We start from the raw sequence: 20,972 nt of genomic DNA, 5'->3' as shown, positions 1-20,972 counted from the left end.
TCACCTGGCCCTTTTCATGCTCCGGCGTCTTCAAAAGCGTGCCTGTGGGAACCGAGTCCATCTGCGGACGCTAAATACCGCCAACTTGCGTCCGTCTCACGTAAATTCTGGAAGTAGAACGCCGGCTTGCCGGTACAGCGAATTCTTTGTTTTCGCATTCCCTTTATATTTGCCGCACGTCAGAATGAAGTGTCTCATACATGTGCAATAAACTTCATGTTGCAATGGAAGTAGATGGTGTAGCCTGACAGGCTTGCCCATTGTGAACACTTTGTTGTATAAATTTTCTCCCCTCTTCCTTGTTCTCCACTTTCTATGGCCTTTCCGTTTTCGGTTCTGCTCTCCGTGAGAACGGTTGCAGGCTGCCAGTAAACGTATCTCTGCTTTTAAATAGAAAGGCTCCTGTTTCCTTGAGAAGTTTGCCTTCGTTCACATCACTGTTTGCGCGGACAAATAAAAAACGAAAAACAAGCCGGTCGTTGCAGTTTCTCCAATGCTGAATGTCGAATAATGACATCGTTTGGGCGACAGCCCCGATCAGACAGCACTCGATTTCACCACCGAATCGGTGTGGCGTCATCACGTTAAATGCGAGACTACACTTCATCGCATTGGGCAACCACAGTAAGACTCCTGCCGCCGATGGTTTCGGCAGCGCTGCACATAAGTAAAAGCCTGCCTTCTGTGAGCGCCTCAGAACAGGGCGCTTTCGGGGCATCACAAGCCGAGGGGGCTGGAGGACATGTCTGTGCAGTCTAGTGTGCCCGGCAGCTTCCCAAGCACGCAGCTCCTCTTCAGTTCTTTCTTCCCTCTTTCTCTCTCTCTGTCCTCCAACGACGATAGGCGACGGCCCGTTTCTCTTAATTACGACAAGAGAGACGCCGCCTCCGCGACGCCGACGGTGAGCCGCGAATTGCCGCCGTCCGTCGGGGCGTTATGCCCTCCCAGGGACCCAAACCCCGTGCACAGTCGACGACCGAGTGCGTCGTCAGTGCAATGTCTGCTCTCGAACCGCGATGATCCCGGCGGCTTACTGGAAGTTGTGAGTCGCGGGCGATTGTGGAGGCGATCTTCTCGAATTAGTTTCGGGCGCCGAGTCTCATGATTGAGTGCACCGCTTCCTGCAACGTGCTTGTACAGGAACGTTGCTGTATATAGGTATACGCTGCAGTCGTTAAAGGGAAACCGAAAACGCATACTCCTTATTTTTTTTTCCGGCGTGCTTTAATTATGTAGCGTAGGTAAAGATACTCGCGAAGAATTTAATACTTGCTGCTCAATTTTTCAGGCTGAAGCTTTCGTGGTTTACTGGCAACGTCGTGTGACCGCGTTATTATTTAACTAACTTGTTCATTCAAGTAATCAGAACACAAACTCTCGCTTGCGCTTAAGCCGCTCGCACCTTCATACTTATGGGCAACGGTGGCTGTGTTGAAAAGGAGTCTCCGTGAAAAGGCACAAGGTCATCGTTTGTTCTCAGCGACAAGCAGACGCCAGATGGAGATTATCAAGAGGAAGCCAGATTAAGAATTCAACAATAAACAAATGCGGTTCTCTCATCTACGTAGAATTTTTACGTTGGCGCATTCTACATCTCGAATCTGACAATGAAGCCCAAGTTGGGCATTACGAGCCGTGAGGCGCGACCCACCATCGAAGGATTCCAAGCAGATATCGAGAAATATGTCGAGTTGGGGAGGGCACCATCACCCCGAGTCTTCTGGAGACGATTGCCATCATCGCCGGAGCTACTGTCAATGATCCCTACACTTAAGGTAATGTGAATTTCCCCATGAACTTTGATGATTTTGTTTTTACGTATAGGGAGATACACGTTGGCGCGTGAAACGCGGAGGCCAGAACATGCGCTGACACTATAGCAGCAAGTGATATAAATACATTACTTGAAATGCAGATACTTCGTACACTATAATGCGGAAATGCAGATACTTCGTACACGGTATCATTGCACGGCAATGATACCGGTGCACTATACTTGGAACAACAGCAACCGCTATTAGGCCTTGTTGTATGTCATGAGGTTCTGAGAGAGGACACATGAGACGGAACTGCAAAACGGGAAGGTCTGTGTTCCCTCAAAAAAAGTGCAAATAATCCTCAAGCTGTACCACACTAGTTCACTATCGTAAGGAGATGATTATATTGGAAAGCCTACTAGAAGCTCACCATCAAGTTTCCTTATAGAGAAACATGACGGAAGACGTTGTCAATTACGTCAGGACATGTCGTGGAATGTACGCAACCTGTGTTATGAACATATTTTTAACGCCTGTGAAAGGTAGCGCAAATCGACTTTTTTTTTAGGTTGATTACCTGCAGAAGCAGATATTATTTACACAAAAAATCACAATGTTCAGGCAAGTAATTAAAAGGTTCACTAATGAAACGTAGCGGCGTTTTACGGCTGTACGTATCCGTCCAACCGTCCTGTCATAGTTTGTAACGGAACTTACACCACAGTTGACACGTACTTGAATCAGTGAGAAGCCCAGTCAACTCTACCCTTATTCAATTTAGGGCACATCTTGCATTTCGAGGTTGAACCGTAGTGGAGTTTTGTCTTATTAACAGATATCCTAAGACTGGCATCACTTATTAGATATCCTCCGGCCCCCAAACCTGCTAAAATTTCACTGGTTAAGATCGTCTCAAACTGCTAGAAGAAAGTTTTGGGAAAGCTTAGCTGGAACACCATTCTATTTCACAGAATGTTTTAAGGACGGATATCTCAAAAGTGCAGGCGCAAGTTGGAATCAGCTAGTGCAAGACTGGAATAATTGGAGATCGCAGGAAGAGGCCATCGTCCTGCAGTGAACTTAAATTTAGAATTATGATGATGATGATGATGATGATGATGATGATCATTATCATCATCATCATCATCTCAAAAGTGGTAGTAGTCTTAGGAGTTCTGCTAAGCAGACGTGGTTTCGCTGCTGCTCAGCTTCAATTTCGCATTTGGAACGTGTCTTAAAGTGTTACTAAAGAGTTATCTAATAAATCTGTTTCATAAGCTATCTAAACATGGTGATTCGTCATGCAAGTAATGCCCTCCCGTTCAAGTAATTCACCTTGGACAAGTCGAATGCCCATATTAACTTTAAGATATTAAGATATCAAAAAAGAAAAAAAAGACACGGTATATTGTGTCCAGGATGGAAGCTTGGGCTAATAGACCTCTCCCTGTTTGCAAACAGCGTGACGACACTGCGGGGGCCCCTCCCCTCTGCCGCGCCTCCGAAGCGGGCGCTGGTTGGCAAAAAACGCTCGTGCGACCTCTTCTCTCTGCACAAGAGCGCTGCTTGTATATCAACTGCCGCGATCGTAAGTCCGCCATATTGCGATTTTTTGAAGTGACAGCATTTCCTAACTGTGCTTAGGAAGTATAATCGGCCCCGTTTTACCGGTACAACAACGCAGCGTTGTTGCCGAGTGCATGGTTCCCGTAAGTCAGCGTGTGGTGATTTCGTAAAAGTGCGCCTCTTCCGTAGATCAAACATCCACAAAAATGTATTACTCCTCGAAAGCGAACATTTTATCACAGATTGTGCACATTTTCACGGTGGCAAAGTGCTACTTCGCTAAATGAGTGGTCTTCGAACACAAATTTGGATTGCATTGTCGTGAATGCACAGATATAATTGTGCCCCATTTACACTGTACCAAACGATATACAAGATGAAGTTCGTTTACAACTACACGGCGGCTCAGTGGAGCCGTACCAAGTAGCAGCGCCTAAATACAGATGAGGGAGAAATGCAGAAAAACTTATTAGCCTGCTTTAGGAGCATGGTAAGATACCATAGGTGGACAAAATTAATCCGGAGCCTTTCGTTACACTGTCCCCCATAAGCCGCTGTGCAGCTTAGGGATGTTAAACACCATAATTTAATTTTAATTATTAGTCTCGGTCATGTGAATATACAAAGCAAAATCTTACATAAGTACATAATCCGTTGCGCGCTAACTTCGCTGTGTCTGCTGCACACTTTGCTGCTCTCAACTTTACAAGACCCAAGTTTTGCATGTTTATGTGCATCATCACGGCCTAAAGTCCGTACCATGAAGGTGAATGCACCAATAACGAAAAAAAAAAAAGAAAGTTCAATTTTACTTTGGACCCGTGAGATCTGCGTTAAATCACGATAATTTCAGTGGCTTGCCTTTAGGGCATTCCTCGTGGTTAAATGTATACACGCACCTTCGGCAGCGGTCAAAACATCGTAGAAGTTCATTCGTAGCCATCCCTCTCACTCGATATTTTTTTTTCTGCACACAGCGCGAATGGCCCCGAAATACATGCGCTCACTAATCATCGCGTCTCATTCAATCTCACCTGTTCAATAATTACGGTTCCTGAAGTTTTATCAGAGCCTGATCACTACGACTGGTTTTATTACAGGCAACACGCGTCCACAGTCTCGCAAGCGACATGTACTGCTTATCGCGTAGTACACCACGCGCGCTCGCACACACACATAATGTGGTCCGTTTCCGTATACGCTAAGATTAGCCGATATCGTCGCTGTTCTCGCCGCACACTTTACCACAACAAATGTGGCACACATCCATGGAAAAGCCGATATTCTTCATTGCACAATCCATCGCAGACCACCACCAAGTGGTTCACGTTCGCAAGTAAAAAAGGCGAGCGTCGCCACATTTTCATCATGCAGTTTACCACACGCCGACGTTCTCATACACACATTAATGCTAATCTGGCTGGCAAGAGAATTGTGGAGGTTCATGTAAAAATAAAAAAACAAATAAAAGAAATAAAAACACGCGTCCACGTGGCGCCCACCTACACCAACTAAAGCGCGACTGCACCACGCAGAAAGCCGGCGGCGTCTGTTTTTTGCCAACCAGAGTCACCGCATGTGCGCCGGTGACGTCACGCTGTGACGTCGCCGGTGCGGTGTGACGTACCTCAGTAGAGGTCTATTGGTTTGACATGAGAAATAATAAAGCAGCGCAGAAGACATGGACGAAAGGGAAGACTCAAGACACATACAGGCACTGGACTTACTTACAACTGCACTTTATTTGCTCCCACTTGCGTATATATATATATATATATATATATATATATATATATATATATATATATATAGAGAGAGAGAGAGAGAGAGAGAGAGAGAGAGATCACGACCATATAAATCCACCAGGCAATGCAGCCATTTCATTGCCCTGTTCATCATTATTTCCTACATTTCAATTTCAGCCACAGCTAACTATAGGGGTAATTAGCTGTGGTAGAAATTGAAGTGTAGAAAATGATAAAGAAAAGGAAAAGCAAAGTGGACGAAGAGACAACTTGTCGCCGGTGGGGACCGAACTACAACCTCCGCATTACGCGTGCGCTGCACAATCAATTGGGCCACGGCGACGGCCATCAAAGCGTCCACTAGCTTGGGTATTTATGTGTACTAGGTCTAGCTCTGGGAGTGTTAGCCAGCGCCACTCAAGGCCATGGCAGGCAGATGCGGAATAACCCTTTTTTTGCCCGATGGCGTCACGTAACACGTCAACTTGGAAGAGCAGGCAAGTGGCTAATAAAATATTGTATGCGAACTATTGGCACCAAGGCTGCCAGACTCGGGACCTTCGCTATGAATGATCGAGAAGAAGGAAAACAGAGGGGCTCGATTTTTGTTATTCATGACAATATAAAGCCAACAGGCAATGAAGCCAAGGAAAGCATCGGGGCAATTAGCTGTCGTTAAAATTGAAATATAGAAAATAATAAAGAAAAGAGAAATGAAAGTGGACGAACAGATAACTTGTCAGTCATCAGTGAGGACCAAATCGAGCCCCTCTATTTCCCTTCTTCTAAATAAATATATCAGGGCGAAAATAAATAGAAAAGATGGAAAGCACAACAATACAAACAGAATATCTCATATCTTTCAGGCCGTAAAGGAAATTCTGCATTATCTTCCTCTGTCCAGGAAGTGGCATTCCTTATCGGAAAGGGCAATGGAGGGCGTGCTTATACGTACTTGTCACCCAATGACATTATATTTCTGGCTTCAACAATGAGCCACGTGACTTCATTTTCACTCTTGCGCAATATTTCTGTGTTTTGAAAGAGTGGCTTGCATCCGCAATCTCGTGGTCGGGATCGTGGTCGTCGGCTATAAGACAGCTGTCGTACTGCTTGATCTTACGACAGTTCTTAAACGCCTTGAATCATGGCGTCTAGATCATTGCGTCTCTACAAGCTGTTAGCCCTTCCATAATTATAGGCAACAGGGGCTGACCAGCTTTGTTTCTGCTCCGTTCGTCCGCACCACGGACAGTGGTACCGCCAACCAATGATGCTCGTTGGAGCAAGGGGAGGCACAACTCGCCAGCTCAGACCCGGAGATGCAGCTAGCGCTTCTGGGTCACGTCAGGCAGGCGGCAGAAGCCAGTGAAGCCCTGCACGTGGGGCCCCACCCATCGAGATCATAACCTTTCACCCCAACCCCTTTTCAATAAAGTTATTCCTCCTCCTCCTCTTTCTTGTGTGTCACGTGTCCAAATTCTGCTCACTTGTACTAACACTGTAAGAAAATTTACCCCATGTACCTCATTACAGACATTTTACGCAAACATATCTGTGAAGCATATTGTATATATAAAGAATGACTGAAAACGCAGCCATTTGTTCACCGCGTACATGATAGAACCACATGCTCTGGCGAGGAAGTAATCACATTCTGTGCAGTGTGGCATGCACAAGCAACCTTAGAGAAAGAAGTCGTAATGGAAAGTCAGAGAGGTTAACCAGGTTGAGCCCGGTAGGCTACCCTGCTCTAGGGAAGGGGGAAAGTGGACTGACAGATAAGAAGGAAGACGGAAGTTCACACATTGCACTGATACACCCACAAACAAACTTAGATGTGCATCATGACATGCACGGGTCATTGTGGTTGTTCTCACGCAGCAAAGTTATACATATCGGCACTCAACTGACGGTGCTTATATGGCTTCTGAAACTTACTGTTTGTCACATGAACGTTTGAGCCCCCATTACAGCTACTACGGAGAACCAACCGGTCAGTATATGCCACTACCATTACCACTAAATATGCTGATGCCATCCGGTAGGGATTTCATAAAAATGATACGACATTTTAAACGAGGACAGACGTGCGCCTGTATTAATCCTTACTTTAGTCCGATGCGTCCAGCCATTTCCTGTTCATGGCCATGCGCATGCAGAGGCCACCTTCACGTTCTAGCACGCCGGTGCCCAGTCAGGTCAGAAGCCGGGCACGTGTCCCTCAAGATGAGCGCTAACCTTGCGAGCTATAAATCATAACATTTCCTGCTAGAAACTGCTTCATACACTCTCTAGGCTGCGCGTTACGGTGGTGTTGCTGGCACGTGAAGTTTCAGAGCTGGTGGCCCATGGCCTGAGATTGCGATATGCGTCGCTGTTTACGATCCGCAAGTTATGTCCCAAGAGGGCTAATGCAGGGACACGCGGCTGTAACGACGCCTTCATATGAACCAGCTTGAGGCCAACTGGTTAATACAATAGGCGATGAACTTTGAATACGCGTATATTAGACTCCCATACCCGTGGCTTCCACCATAGCGAACTATATGTGCAGCTCCGGATCTTTATGCGGTCTTCGTGTGTGATTACCGCGCAAACAATATACCGTTTTCCAAAGAGGTTATCCTTGCATAGTGTTCTCCCGCTTCCTTTCTCCACGCAAGCCCAAGATCTCCAAAACACCACTCGCAGCCACCCTTCTCACCTCCTGCTCGCACAACACGGCTGCATACACGCTTTCTACCCTTTCGTGTATGCGTGTCGGCGTAATCTTCGATTTCCTATTTCCTTCAATTCCCTGCAGCGCGCATACTCTCAGACCGGTGACGCGCTCGCGTTTCTGGCACCCCACCAGTATCGCACAAGCGACGCGCCTCTGCGTGGTTCTCCAAAATTCAATGCATCCAAGCTCGGGGCGAAGTGCCTGTCGTCAAAGCCCGTGCAATGCGCCGAATGCGTGCACGCTCGTTTCCTTCAAAACTGTTCCCAGCTGCGCCCCAGCGTCGCTGCAATTACTCAGACGTCCAGCCGCAGGAAAGGCCGCCCGCCCTCCGGACGGATAGAGATATGGAAAGCGCACACTTGCTCGCTGTCCTCCGGGCCGCGACGACCAGGACGGCCGGAGCACTGTGGCCGCCTTAATCGCGCGTCCAGCCGCGCCTCTCTACAGACGCGAACACAGCAGGACCCCGCGCGCTGCGGACAATTGCCTCGCAAGTAATCAACGCGCGGGCCGGACCGCGGCCGCATTTAATTGCTGCCCCCCATCCCTCCCCCACCATAGCGGACGTGCATTGAAGGGCTGCGCCAGGCGCAGCGTCAGGGAAGCGCGGGAGGAAGAGCCACACTGGCGGCCCTCCTGATGGAAGCCCGAGCATGCGCACGCATGCTGGGAGAGGTCGCGCGTACCGGCAGTGATGAAATATAACCTCCGCGAGAGATTGCACTTGGCTCCGTGGGTGAAACAGGTCGCGGGGCCTGCCGTTCTGTGGCACGCAGGGGGTGGCCTGAGTAAGCTGTAACGAGCCGAAATAGGCACACACGCGCTGAAATAGGCGCGGCTGCGGGCGGATAATGAGGACGAAATCAAACAAAGGGACGAGCTAGCGTAGGAGTGTTTGCAGAATAAATTCTCAGGAGGATGGTGCTCCAAAGCTGCCGAGGTGCCTCGAGTGTTAGGCTGTCTCTGGGGTCCTTATCATCACGCTTTGCAAGAAAGCCAGCTTTCAGTAAAGCGTGTGCTTTCTCGACTCGTTCGAAGCTAGGAGAATCAAACGGAGTTCACCCGATTTGATTTATTTGCCCGGTTATAGTCTTCGTATCTCAATGTAAGGCAGTCGTTCTTCATTCTCGAGCGGCTTCAGGCCAGTCTGCAGACGTCGAGAGTATAGGATACGTAGCCCAAAAGAAAGACACGGCGCGAGCATGACAATCAATAAAGCTATTGCACAAAAGTGGTTTCTTGCATGTCTTTTGGGTACCGAGCTTCATCGCTCTTAGTGGCGGTTCTGAAAGGTTTGATGTATTTTGAGGTTCAAACTAAAAACCCTTTTTCCTCCAGTTCTTTTTTTTTCTCCCGCTAAGGCTGACTAGTGCTCAGGTATATGAGCTGTGCTAGATCATTACAGTGCGATAAGCGATATCATAATGACAACCGCACCAGCAGTAGCAATCACAAATGGCTTTTCAAGCTCTTCGCAGGACTATCACATCAGACGGATTCTATAAGGCCGTCTGAACTGCCGCGTGGACAGAGTGCTCCGCGCGGCGCTTGATTAGCAAGACCGCGAATGAAAATACCAAGTGGAAACAGACAGCAATAGTATTCTTTACACTGTAGAACTACAAACTATCTAGAGCACTGCCTAATTTAGCAACAGTTGGATCGCATATAACTGCGAGCTCAGTGATAGAATGTGTAATCATAGATTGCACCACCCCGACTCATCTAGTAAAAGAAGAGAGAACAAGTAGTGCTAGCCAATGACGATACAAATAGCAACTATAAGGCACCGTGCCATCGCGCTCCTGTCTGCGATATTCGCTGTATACGCCTTCTTCTAAAAGCTAAGTTCCGCTCTATTTTCCTCGATATAGCTTCACGAACAGCCTTCCATTCTTCGTAGGTCTCTCCTCGTCAGTCCAGCGCTTTCTTTGTTTCGTGGCTTTATATGAGCCGCCCATCAACGTCTTCGCTTTTATTAGACCTGGTACAGGTTGGGCTTCCCCTATATGCTTCCACCGCCAGAGCGTTTCAGCGTCTTCATTTCTCAACTTACGTTTTGGCATCGCTATAGGGTCTGAAAATGTTAAAAAAAGAAAAAAAAATAACGATAAAAAAATGAAGGACCGCCAGTGCGTATTGAGGACTTTGGCCCGAGTAGAAGTGGGGTTGAGATGGAGGCTGTACCGCGGAAACGTCTAAGGGAGCGGAAGCTCACAAACCTCCGGTGGCTGAAAAGAACTCGTATCTATCGGTCTGGCGCTGCCCGAATTCTCACTGCGCTGGGCGGAGTGCAAGGAGACAAACGCGTAGAAGAAAGGAGTAACGGCGATATAGTGTATACTATACGTCCACAGCGGTACATTCGCCATAGATTCGAGCACGCAAAGCCCGCAGCGCGGCTTCCGATGAAAGGCGCGCCCAGAGGCGCGAGCAAGGCCCGCAGGGGCGAGAGAAGAACGAAAAAAAAAAAAGAAGGCGGCGGGATAAAGAGGCGGCCGAGAAATAAAGCGCAACGATAACCCCCAACGACCACCTTTCGGGAGAGCCTTTTGAACCGCCCAACAAACAGACACAAACCCGGCAGTCTTAAAAAAAAATAAAGTCGAATAAAATAAAGAAGAGCAACTGCATCCGACGCGCCGCTCTCCGCACAACGGGTCCGCTCCACAGCGTGAAGTTTTCACGCGCGCACGGAAGCCGAGTCTATACAGTATGTATATAGGCACCATATACTGGCTATATACGCACGCAACAGAAGCAACAGCCCCAAAAATATAAACTAGAAGAAAATGAATGAAAAAAAAAGAAGAACCAGCTCAGCCCCGTGCTCACTTCGCAGCGATCCTGATGGCGAAGAAAAGTGCAGGAAACTTCCAAAAGGGTTATCAAGTGGCTGCGAATGTTATCGATGAAAAGAGATGAGAAAAAAAAATGAAAGAAACGGCAGTTAGGTATAAGTTCCGGGGAACTGCAGCGGTGGGAAGGCTTTCCACGTCCAACGCTGTTATTTGTTTGTTCGGCTTTCTCGTTTTCACGCGTCCGCGGAAAGAAAAAAAAAAGAAGAAAAAGAGATGGGCCGGGTTCTCTCGGAGCCGTTTCGATTGTTGCCGGTTCCTCGGCTGCCAAAGTGCGCACACACACACACGGACGCGTGGAGCGATCCGGGCCGACGGATAGCATGCTCCCCCTCCTCCCAATTCGTCAGGGACGCTGCCGGCTGCCCGCGCAGTATACTTGTCGGCCTTCTTCGCCGGGGTAGCGTTCGTTCCTTCACGCCAGAGTGCATCAACAAGAGGTGTATACATTTACGCCCGGAGCGTTGGCAGAAACGCCCGCTATCTATTTATCTATCCATTCAACCGGCTGTCTATCTAGCGTTGCTGAGCAGATTATGCCGTCTCCCTACCTCACCCTTCCTCCACTTCTCCTGCGCCTCAACCGCTTGCACCTTGCTAGGTAGCAGCCCGCGCGCTCCCCCCTTTCCATCTTAGCTGGTGTTTGCCCTTTCTTTCGGTGTAATACCCCCGGAGTTCTTATGCCGCTTCTTTCTTTCAGTTTGCTCCCTTTGCTGACGCGTCTCGAGTTTACTCCTTTCTGTATATTCTCGCATTGCTAAGAGCTACTGTAGACAAACTCGAGTCGGCCTCTTCGGCGGAGTAGGTTTTTGGCGAGAATTTCTCAGTCAGCCCTTTTTTCTTACACTCGCTGACGCTTGCAAGAACTGAAACTCGGAAGACCGAGGAAAAAAAGGAAGAAAGAAAGAAAAAACAGAGCTCAAAGACGACAAAGTTGTGTGAGAGGCGGGCGTTGATCGGCGCTTTAGGGGATGCAAGGCGAGTCCACACGAATGAGAATGGCACTCGCAACCACTCTTTAAGATCGCGTCAGGCGAGATGGTGCCCAGAAATCCCCGTTTTTATTAACAAGGCTGCCCGAGATTAATAATACTCTTAAGGCGAGCGCAGACATTCGCCCGCTCGAATGCGAAGCACTTGTACCAGCATACCTTGCGTCGTGAACGACGCGCACTTCTTAGTTCTTGTTTGTTTGTTTGCTTGTTTCTTCATTTTCAGCGATTGCACTCGTGCCCGGCCTTTCTTAATTCTCCGTGCTTGCGCGATGCCCCTCCTATACCGCAGTACTCGCCGCCCGCTGCGGGCTTCCCGTGTCTCCCTTTGTTGTATTCATTTTTCCTTATCATTTCTTTCCGCTCCCAAGCGGCCACGGAACAATCCAAACGAGATTTCGGCGCCGCGCCCGAGCCGTACAAGTGCTGTAGCTGCGACGGTCCGCACGCGGGGAGGCACGGCGCCACGGCGCGCGCGAGCTGAGAGCGGCGGGAACAGCTCGGCAAAGGTGCATGAATAATTCTCCTTTATCCCGAAGGGAAGGAGGCTCGCACCTAGGTGGCGCGAGCCCGCTTATGCGTCTTGTTTCGGCTGCTCATTAACATGTGTAACAGCGCGTATCGTCTAACCGGATACATATCCGCGCTGCGCCGCCGTGCGCAGCAAAATCCAAAACGTGCTGACCAAGGTTTTTAACGCCGCGCGCCAGGGCCCCAGGATGGCGTGCGCGGGCGCACCGCGCGCCACGCTCACTCTCTCGTGTCGCGCGCCCATAGCGCGCAGGGCCTCCTGATTAATAGTCGGCCGCCCGGTGAGCCGCTGGTCCCTAAGCCGATTACACTAAGGCACTTTCTCCGCGCGCCGCCGCCACGCAGTGCACACCCCGTTCGCTTCTTCCCGAGACGGCGGGCCCCCGAAGCCTTTCCCTTTTTCCTCCCCCACGAGCGGTGCAGCAGCGCATTACGCCACTTGTTTTCGACAGCTTTCACCCTTTTTTTACGTGAACGGTGCCGTGTGTGCGTGCGTGCGTGCGATGCCGCGCTCACGCTTTTTCCGCAACACGCGCGCCAGAAGAAACAAGTAAGGAAAAAGAGAAAGGGAGAAAAGGGGGGGAAGAGGGGGGGGGGGGGGGTGTCCTATTTTCGGGCTTCTCGGCGCTGCCCTTATGCAGCTGAGCCTTCCCGCAACAAGTCCAGGGTTGACGCTGTTTCACATCCCGGCCAGTTTGTAGAAAAACAGGTGAACGAGTAACGGGTCCCGCATCGACAAGCAGTGCACGTTCGCGCCAGCCGGGTGTATTGAATTGATGCTTGCCCGAAGACGCCGTATGGATACCCGGCAAGGCTCCTGTAAAGTGGGCGCCCTCTCTGCGGTGTCGGCGCGTCTCTTTGATCTTTTCGTAGCGCGTCGCGCATTTACCGCTACCCATTTCATATAGCGAAGAGAAGACTAAATCGAGCGACCCGCTCGGTGGGCTCGCAGCCCGTAATCCATAAACTGCTTTGTCTCTATAGTTTAGGAGAAGGCCCTCCTATTTATTATTTTTATCCTAGCTGTCTCTCTCTTCCTCCCTCTATCTATCTATCTATCTATCAATCTATCTATCTATCTATCTATCTAACGTTTCATCCTTTCACTCGCTTGCTACTTTCATTTACCTTACGATGTTCGAAGCGCTATGTTCGTTCGTAGCAGCCTAGCTACAAATGAAGCTATCAGTCACTGAAACAAATTAAGCAAAGGGGAATTGAAGGGCCTTTAATTAAGGAGAACGTATTTTTATCTGTTAGCTGATATTCACCACAAATAAAAATAGTATTATTATTTGGTTTGAAAACATATATGCACCTTAAAGAGAGAGAGAGAGAAACAAGCAAAGGTGCTACCGTGCTACCCTGCACGGCGAAGAGGGGATGCGGGATTAAGAGAAGAAAGGAGAATGAGAGAGATAGTTCACTCGCACCGTAGTATAGACGTAAAGGTCCGTTGATCTTAAGAAAGTGAAGATAGCACGCGTAGCTTTCTGGTTTGATGATGGATGAGGCCAAGCACCCAGAATATCTGTATCTGTAAAGGGTTGAGCGCCACAACTTAGCACAGCTCTCTAAGTATATTGCCATGATTTTGACGTATCGGCAACTACACGCCAGTGCGTCCCTGCACACCCTCATTTATCAAAATGACATTTCTATACCTCGTATCTCTTACGTACAAACTTGCGATTTCGTGCGCACTGTGACGCGCTCGCGTGTGCTCAACACAACCTAGCGTTTTCTGTTAGATGTTTCCAAGGTGGGTGAAGTTCGCCTATAACGCTGTAAAGAAATGCGTGTAGAACCTGGCGGAATTCATGAGAAGCTGCTGCTCGTCTATAGCGACTGCAGTGTTTGCCACGTACAACGCCGGTCTGGAGTTATACCGGGTGGCTCTTATCCTGTAGGGCGAGAGTAAATGCTCTCACTGGGCAGAAGAGACCTGCGTTGACCGCAGCCACTCACTCCGGGCATTTCCTGGTTTGGAGAAGAACCGAAACAAAGCTCAGAGTATGCTGCCGTCAATGCTAAAACCCACAGAGCTGCAGCTCATGACGCCTTCCACTCTGCTCGGTCATACAGCATAGGTTCTTCTAGTTCTTAATTTTATATGCATGAATGAGTGATCTCGTTCACTATATCAAATACTGAAACTCCTTACGCCGAAACTATCCACCCACTTCCCATTTTATCCAAAGGTCCAAAGCCAAGGCACAACCGCACCTATAAGTTCCTTGGGTGGTCTGGACGCGGAATTCAGTGCTTGTCGCTTCAATACCAATATGCGGCCTGTTGTGTATTTTCATCAAGAATATATAAAGTTTTTACTATTCAGCACCATTAGTGACCGTTCTTTCTTTTTTAATACTTTTTTTTTGTAACTGTGCTATTTCATATGTCATCCGGGATAGTCAAGTAGACCAATAGTTTGGATTTTCTGATATATTCTCTCTGCAAAAAAAAAAACGAAGTCAGATAACTACAGCTTATAAATTTCTCAGGAGAGGCTGCGGCTTACACTAATAAGAAACGGCGTGAGTTTGACGGACTTCCACATAAAGGGTGTACGGGCTGTAGATAGTCCACGACAGCACCTGCTTTACCCAGGTGGCTCAGAATTTCCGAGAATAACGCCGGTTACACACCACTTCGCGCTTTCAAAAATCCACCGGTATGCACCCCGTAAAACGATTCAAGCGCAGCATTCAGAAAGGAAACAATAGCGGCAGGCAGACTGATTAGCGCTTTGACATATAGCTCTTTCTGCATACAGCGCAAGAGTCGAAGGAGGCGGCCAAGAAAAGACTACAGCGTTAGCCACGTCCCGTGCTCAGCCGTTTCTTCTTCTGCGATGTATATGCACAATGCTTTTCTTTTCTTTTTTTTTTTTTTTTTCGCCCTGTAATGCATGAGAAGCACGAGTACGGGTTCAGCCACTATGCACTCGGTCGTGCGGTGAAGCCCAACCCGCGCGGAAGAGCAGCTATGCTGTGTGCAAGGGAAGCGGCACGCGCGGAGAAATGGTGCGCGCATTAAGGAGAGCGCTTACCTTTGCGCTGACGCTGCACACCGCGATCAGGAGAGCGAATAGGAGCCGCTGGTGCCACCCTCCGCTCAGCCTCATGCTGCTTCGGGCTCCCTTCTGCAGCGCTGGAGGAGGCAGAAAAAGACGGGGGAAACGCACGTTAGCCAGGAATGCGGTGTCAATGCCCGTTTATAGAAAAAGAAAGCGCACACAGTAAGAATGCACCGACGGCGCAAGCGCTCGGCCGTCGTATGCCAGAGAATAATTTGCAACAGGGACGCGTTTTCGCGCTGAAGAAGTCGTACGCGGACGCGAGACCAATTTTTCGGACCACACCTAAACTTGAAGGGGAGAAAATCGCTAAGCAATGAACTCTCGCATGCATTACTAAAACAACAGTGCTTATCAGTTTTTTTTTTTCTTTCGGGTGTTGGCTGAAGAAATAAGAAACAATATTGTTACAGTGCAATAAAAGTCGACTACTCTAGTCTATAATGACAACTTCATTGAAAAGGTTCCTGCAGTGTGTGCAGAAACCTTGTTGCCCAGTACTTCGCGGTGTCAACTTACGCTGTCCAAAAGCGATTATCTGACACCCGAAACGCGTTCAACCATTACGGCAAAACAGAGCAAACGGGAAGAAAAATGCTGCGCTGAGAACGCTACCAGCACTACCATGTTTAGGAGACATTAAATAGCAACATTCAATCAGTGTACATCGGTAACGTATTCTTTTAACACTTCTTTTTTTAACACATTCATTTGGCTGTAAAATGTTATTACTGTAGAAAGTGAGGTCAAACTTCCGTCTAAAAAAAAATTGCAGGAAAACCACAGCATGGGTGCACCACTCGCGGATTTCAATGTATCTTCTCGTATATGGGTGGCAATTGGGCGCAGGAAAATCGATCTAACCTTGCTAGGTTGAGTCTCCGTTCGTTTTTGAATGGAACGTAGACCTACTTTCGTGTTAGAGTGCTCGTTTCAGAATTTCAGAAGCGCAATTTACTAATGCAGTTTGACTGGACATTGACCTTTAGTGTAACTTTAACCTTACAATAATTCCTCACGTATGAACTCGGCGCGCAGCAGTTGAGACATCGAAAATATTATCATGACGTTTTTGAAAGACCGAGAAAGAGGGGCATTTCGCACAAAGAGTTGTTGCTCAGCTTTTCGACTCACAATAAGCGCATACGGGTAATAACGAATCCGGAATGTCCACGCAACATCTGGCCAATCAGCGTGTTGTTGGCATAAGGTCGTAACTGGGCACCGCAAGCGAACGTGCGTACTCTAAAATAGAGTAGACGCACCTCACAACGTGCATTGTTTGCCTGCCATGTGAGCTCTGTGGACACTGGCTGTGCTCGACAGGGTCAGAAAAGACTCCAACAGGGCCCTCCATTAATCCCGGTCAAACTGTTCTCTTCGCCTGTACTCATCCGTCAAACGACGCATTGTTCATCTCTCAGCTTAGATCAGTGTACGCGCTAATTACACTCTAGAATTTCATCCTGCTAAACCCCACTGTTATTGCAGCGTTTCACGCGTCTTAAGTTTATGCGTGTTCACTTATAGGGGCTACTAAGCCGAGGTAAAAATGCAGCAACAAATACACGTAAAGGGAGAATCCTGCGTGGGGGAACCCTATATACCAACGAGAGCGTATAAGTTTGCGACATCAAACGTTCAACCGCGTTACGCATGTTCTATACTGTTAATGCCATGGGGAGGAGCCGTGGGAGCCGTCGACGCTGCTCCAGTGATTACTGAAAGGACTGAAACGTGCAAGGAATATCCGCACAGGTTCGTCACTGGTGAGAAACCACGAGGCCGCAGAAAACGCCAAACCAGATTCACGCCGCAGATTCTGCTTCTATCGGACATAGTCTGACCACTGGTAAAGCGGTTACAACCCCACTTTAGCCGATTGAAACAAATTTTAAAGACCTTCCTGTGGCTCACATGTAATTTTCATTGGAGTTCCAACAGACTGCCAGGTTCTTGAATGGATTCCCTTGATTTGAATTCGATTGTAGATTTCCCCCTTCTAAATCAGCTCAAAACGGGCCAAAATGATTTTTGTGCTCGAACTGATCATATCATGAGACAAAGCCGCGACAGCGTACAAGTGACAAAGTGGCTTAAGCAGATCTTTTTGAAAAATCGAGCATTTAAGGGCAGTCACCTGCAGTAGAGCGCGTATAGAACTGTAATGAGGACTTGAACATGCAAAATTAATCCGAAACGCTCAAGATGCAACTGCATGAGATTCTCCACATTAAAAAAAAAACATGACAGCAGGAAAACAAATTGTGAATCCAACCAGATAATAATAATTATTGAATCAAAGACAAAGCCCTAAAGTTAATCTAAAAATATGTTAAAGATCTAATATATGTTGTCTACGCCAAGGGTTCATCCCATTAACCACAGCGTATTTTGTAATACTAAAATGACCGAGGCGATTTTTCCGCCTGTGTGATTAAAATGTATTATTCACCTCTACATCATATTTCAATTACTCAGCTTCGTACGATAATCGTGTATCTTATTCCTCACTGTGAAAAAAAAATGTAGTCGAATCATTACGTAAAGTTGTTTTCCGTGCCGAAATCAATTACTGAATTGCTTCTGTTCCTCTTAAATATGTGCATGGTGGGGGGAAAAGCTTTCATTGAAAAACGTTCAACCTAATATGCACCGCTGTGGTACTGTAATTTCGCTTCTCATCAGCTGTTTCACGTGGGCCCTCGATTACTTCAAGCACGCCAAGGTTCGATTGGTCAATAGTGACTGTGGCGTAGCCAATTGCAAGCGGGGCTGCGTTATTCCTTCCAAGCAAATCGACTTTGATTTTCAAGCTGAACGAAAAGCATATTGATTTCCTATATTATATGAGGCTCACAAAGGAAAGGGGGTGGGGGTTGGGAGGATTGGGGGCTGGGGGGGGGGGGGGGGGGGGGGGACGAATACGCGACGTTGCTGTATCTAGATGATCTTGGAGGCTGAATTCACAGAGCTGTTTGCCATTGGTCGGCGGCCTATAGGCTAGTAATGTGTCCGCCACTACGATTGGCTGGAAGCTACTCTTACGAACATTTTTAGCGTAAGAACTTTTTTTTTAAGTACGGGGCCCAGGCATGCAGCGATCTGCCTACAAAATAACGCGTAGATGCGTGTCGACTGGGCCATCGTCACAGTGGCCCATGTTATTGTTTCTGCAGTTTCTCGAATGTGATTATGATACGCCACGATGGGGGTGGGTGGCCTGTGACTGCTGCAACACTCTATAATCGTGTCAGAAGTGCGGTGTACGCTATGGGAAAACAATTTAACGTAGGTATCACCGCGTTTGGGGATGAGCTGGCTTTCTGCCAATGTAAACTGCGAGTAAATAATAGATAATGCGATAATTTGCATTTATATGATAGCACTTATTGTTGTGGCGCGACGAGCCAATCACAAGGCACACGCTAATAAAAAAGATTGCCCGCCAATCCACCCTGTGAAGGTGGTTGGAACCCTCACGGTGACTGCGGCGCACTTGATATTTCACACACTACAACGTAACTTTAACCACGGCCTTTATTATTATTTACTTCACAACAATGTTCACTACTGCTTTATGATCGGTGTGATATACACTACTAGACTACCCCATAGTGGGGTAGTCTAGAAAATGAACCGAAGCAGTTACTAGGCTGGAAGGGTTTCGAATGACGTCAACCCTCTTTCAAGCAGCTGCATAAGCTTTGCAACAGCTGTAATCTAATCTTACGGACCGCGCCGAGCCTGTTTCCGTTGTTTGCCCGCAGCCCTTATCATCCATCATGTTGGCTCATCACTTTGAAGCTTGTTTTTGTGGTTTTTCTTGCGAAAACGAGTGCTTAGTTGTACGCTGAATGCCTGAACTCAAGTAAGCTATACTGCTATACCTGCAATTGTTAGCGGTTCGTCGGGATCGTTTTTTGCTTACAACGACGGACACGACAGAACCCTTGGCTGGTAGAGGTACAAAGCTTCGCTTTAAAAACACTCAGGGCGGCAATGAGCAGCCTACATTCGCTTTAATGGCGATATGAAAAGAACTAGAAGAATTGGAAGCAGCTTTATCGTGTCATTTGCTGATCTGCTGCGTGCGGTAGGTTGCCAACGCTCGTCTTGCCATTGCTTCTTCTGGACAAAAAGACCAACATCAATTACAATTAATCAACACGATTTCGTTTATGTGAGCTGTCACAAGATGTACGTCATGAATGACGTCAGTTTTCAGCGAAATACCCCGCATATACACATGGGAGTTGGGAAAAGCTGCTTTCAAACTGGTAAGCGTATGTGCCTCGCAGTTGATGCGGTATTCACACGACAGAGAAATCAGTGCCCGGCGACGGAGGTCTCTCCGCCGCTCCTTCATTGCACACAGGCAGCGCGGAGGTCGCAGGAACGCCAGTGTTACCAGACGAATTCGGCTGGCAGCAACCGTGTGAGCGAGAGCGATCACTGTTCTCCGTCAACGCGCAGCTTTGAGTGACGCGACATCATTGAGCCTGCAGCCGGCTTATCAGCCGATGCCTGCAGCATCTGCCTGTCTTCTAATACACTCTGGTGCAGCTCGTCGATCTCCGAGTTTTATGGAACAGCAGAGAACGCAGGGCACACAAGCGGATGTAAAATGAGAATGCCAAGCAATGTTAAAGCGTACTCGCAATGTCGAGCCTTGTATGTCATTCAAGTTCTAACATTATACGTAGAACCACCTATATATAGGCAATACATCTGGAGTTCTGAGCTCGTGTTAACAAAAAGCTCTTACGCTAGAATTGTTCGTAAGAAAACATTTTGTCCAGTCCTGATGCTGGACATATTATTAACGCAGGTCGCCAACCAACCGCAAAGAGCGCGTACGAACTAAGAGCTTTGTGAATTCGGCCTCTGGACTTGCGTTGTGGCCTCACCTGTAATCCTCGAACCACCACCACGTCCTGCGGTCACATCATGCGTGCGAGAAATTCACGTTGCGATTTGGTGCGGCAATTCAACTCAACAGGAGTTGTGCGCAAGGCATGGAACATCTAGTTTTGAACCATTTCTATACGAGTCGCTGTGCTTGGTTAGTTTCCTCTTCGTCCTCTCACACAACCCACTCCCCCTCTGCACCGTGCTTACACATGTAATTTAAATAGTTAATTAAAATTAAGTACGTGGGTTTTATGTGCCGGAACCACGATCTGATTATCATACACGCCGTAGGCGGGGGGCTCCGGATTAAATTTGACCACCTAGGTTTCTTTAACGTGCACCCAATGCACGGTACGCGAGTGTTTTTGCATTCCACCCCCATCGGAATGCGGACACGATTGAATCCGTGACTGCCATACCACGAGCTTGAGCTCGGCAGCACAACACGGGTCTCTTTCAAATAGTCGAACAGGTTAACGACAGCGAGACGGCTCGCTCATTATGGCGGCCCCTAACGCTTTGGAGAGGCACTAAAGACTCGTCGTTCTCTTATAACTTGCTCAGTGTTTGCTTGGAAGTGTAAGGAAAGATCCCGCATTGGCGCAATAAAAATGCAAGCTCATCGTCCAACTACAGGAAACTTTGTTGTTTGACTAGTTCGTAGGTATATACGCAACCCTGTAAGGCCCAAACAGTTCCAAATGAAGTAAAACTAGAACAACTTGTTCACTTTTATTTCTGACCGTGGAGTGAGTGAATAAACTTTATTGTAAAATAAATTATTCATCTGGCCTCATGCGAGGCT

The 20,972-nt window shown here is 47.9% G+C and overlaps 1 protein-coding gene across 1 annotated transcript in view; it reads right to left on the bottom strand.

Moving 5' to 3' along the window:
• LOC119436996 (follistatin-related protein 5-like) overlaps positions 1-20,972 on the bottom strand; it is a 397,352-nt gene that overhangs the window by 341,764 nt on the left and 34,616 nt on the right. Inside the window, exon 2 of the mRNA XM_037704047.2 lies at positions 15,227-15,327. Within this exon, the coding sequence (XP_037559975.1) occupies positions 15,227-15,301 (75 nt within the window). The 5' untranslated portion in view covers positions 15,302-15,327. The remainder of the gene's footprint in view (positions 1-15,226; positions 15,328-20,972) is intronic.

This window comes from Dermacentor silvarum, chromosome 1, assembly GCF_013339745.2.
Source record: "Dermacentor silvarum isolate Dsil-2018 chromosome 1, BIME_Dsil_1.4, whole genome shotgun sequence".
Lineage (NCBI taxonomy): Eukaryota > Metazoa > Arthropoda > Arachnida > Ixodida > Ixodidae > Dermacentor > Dermacentor silvarum.
The sequence above is the reverse complement of the archived record's forward strand: the minus strand, read 5'-3'. Positions and strand labels throughout refer to the sequence as shown.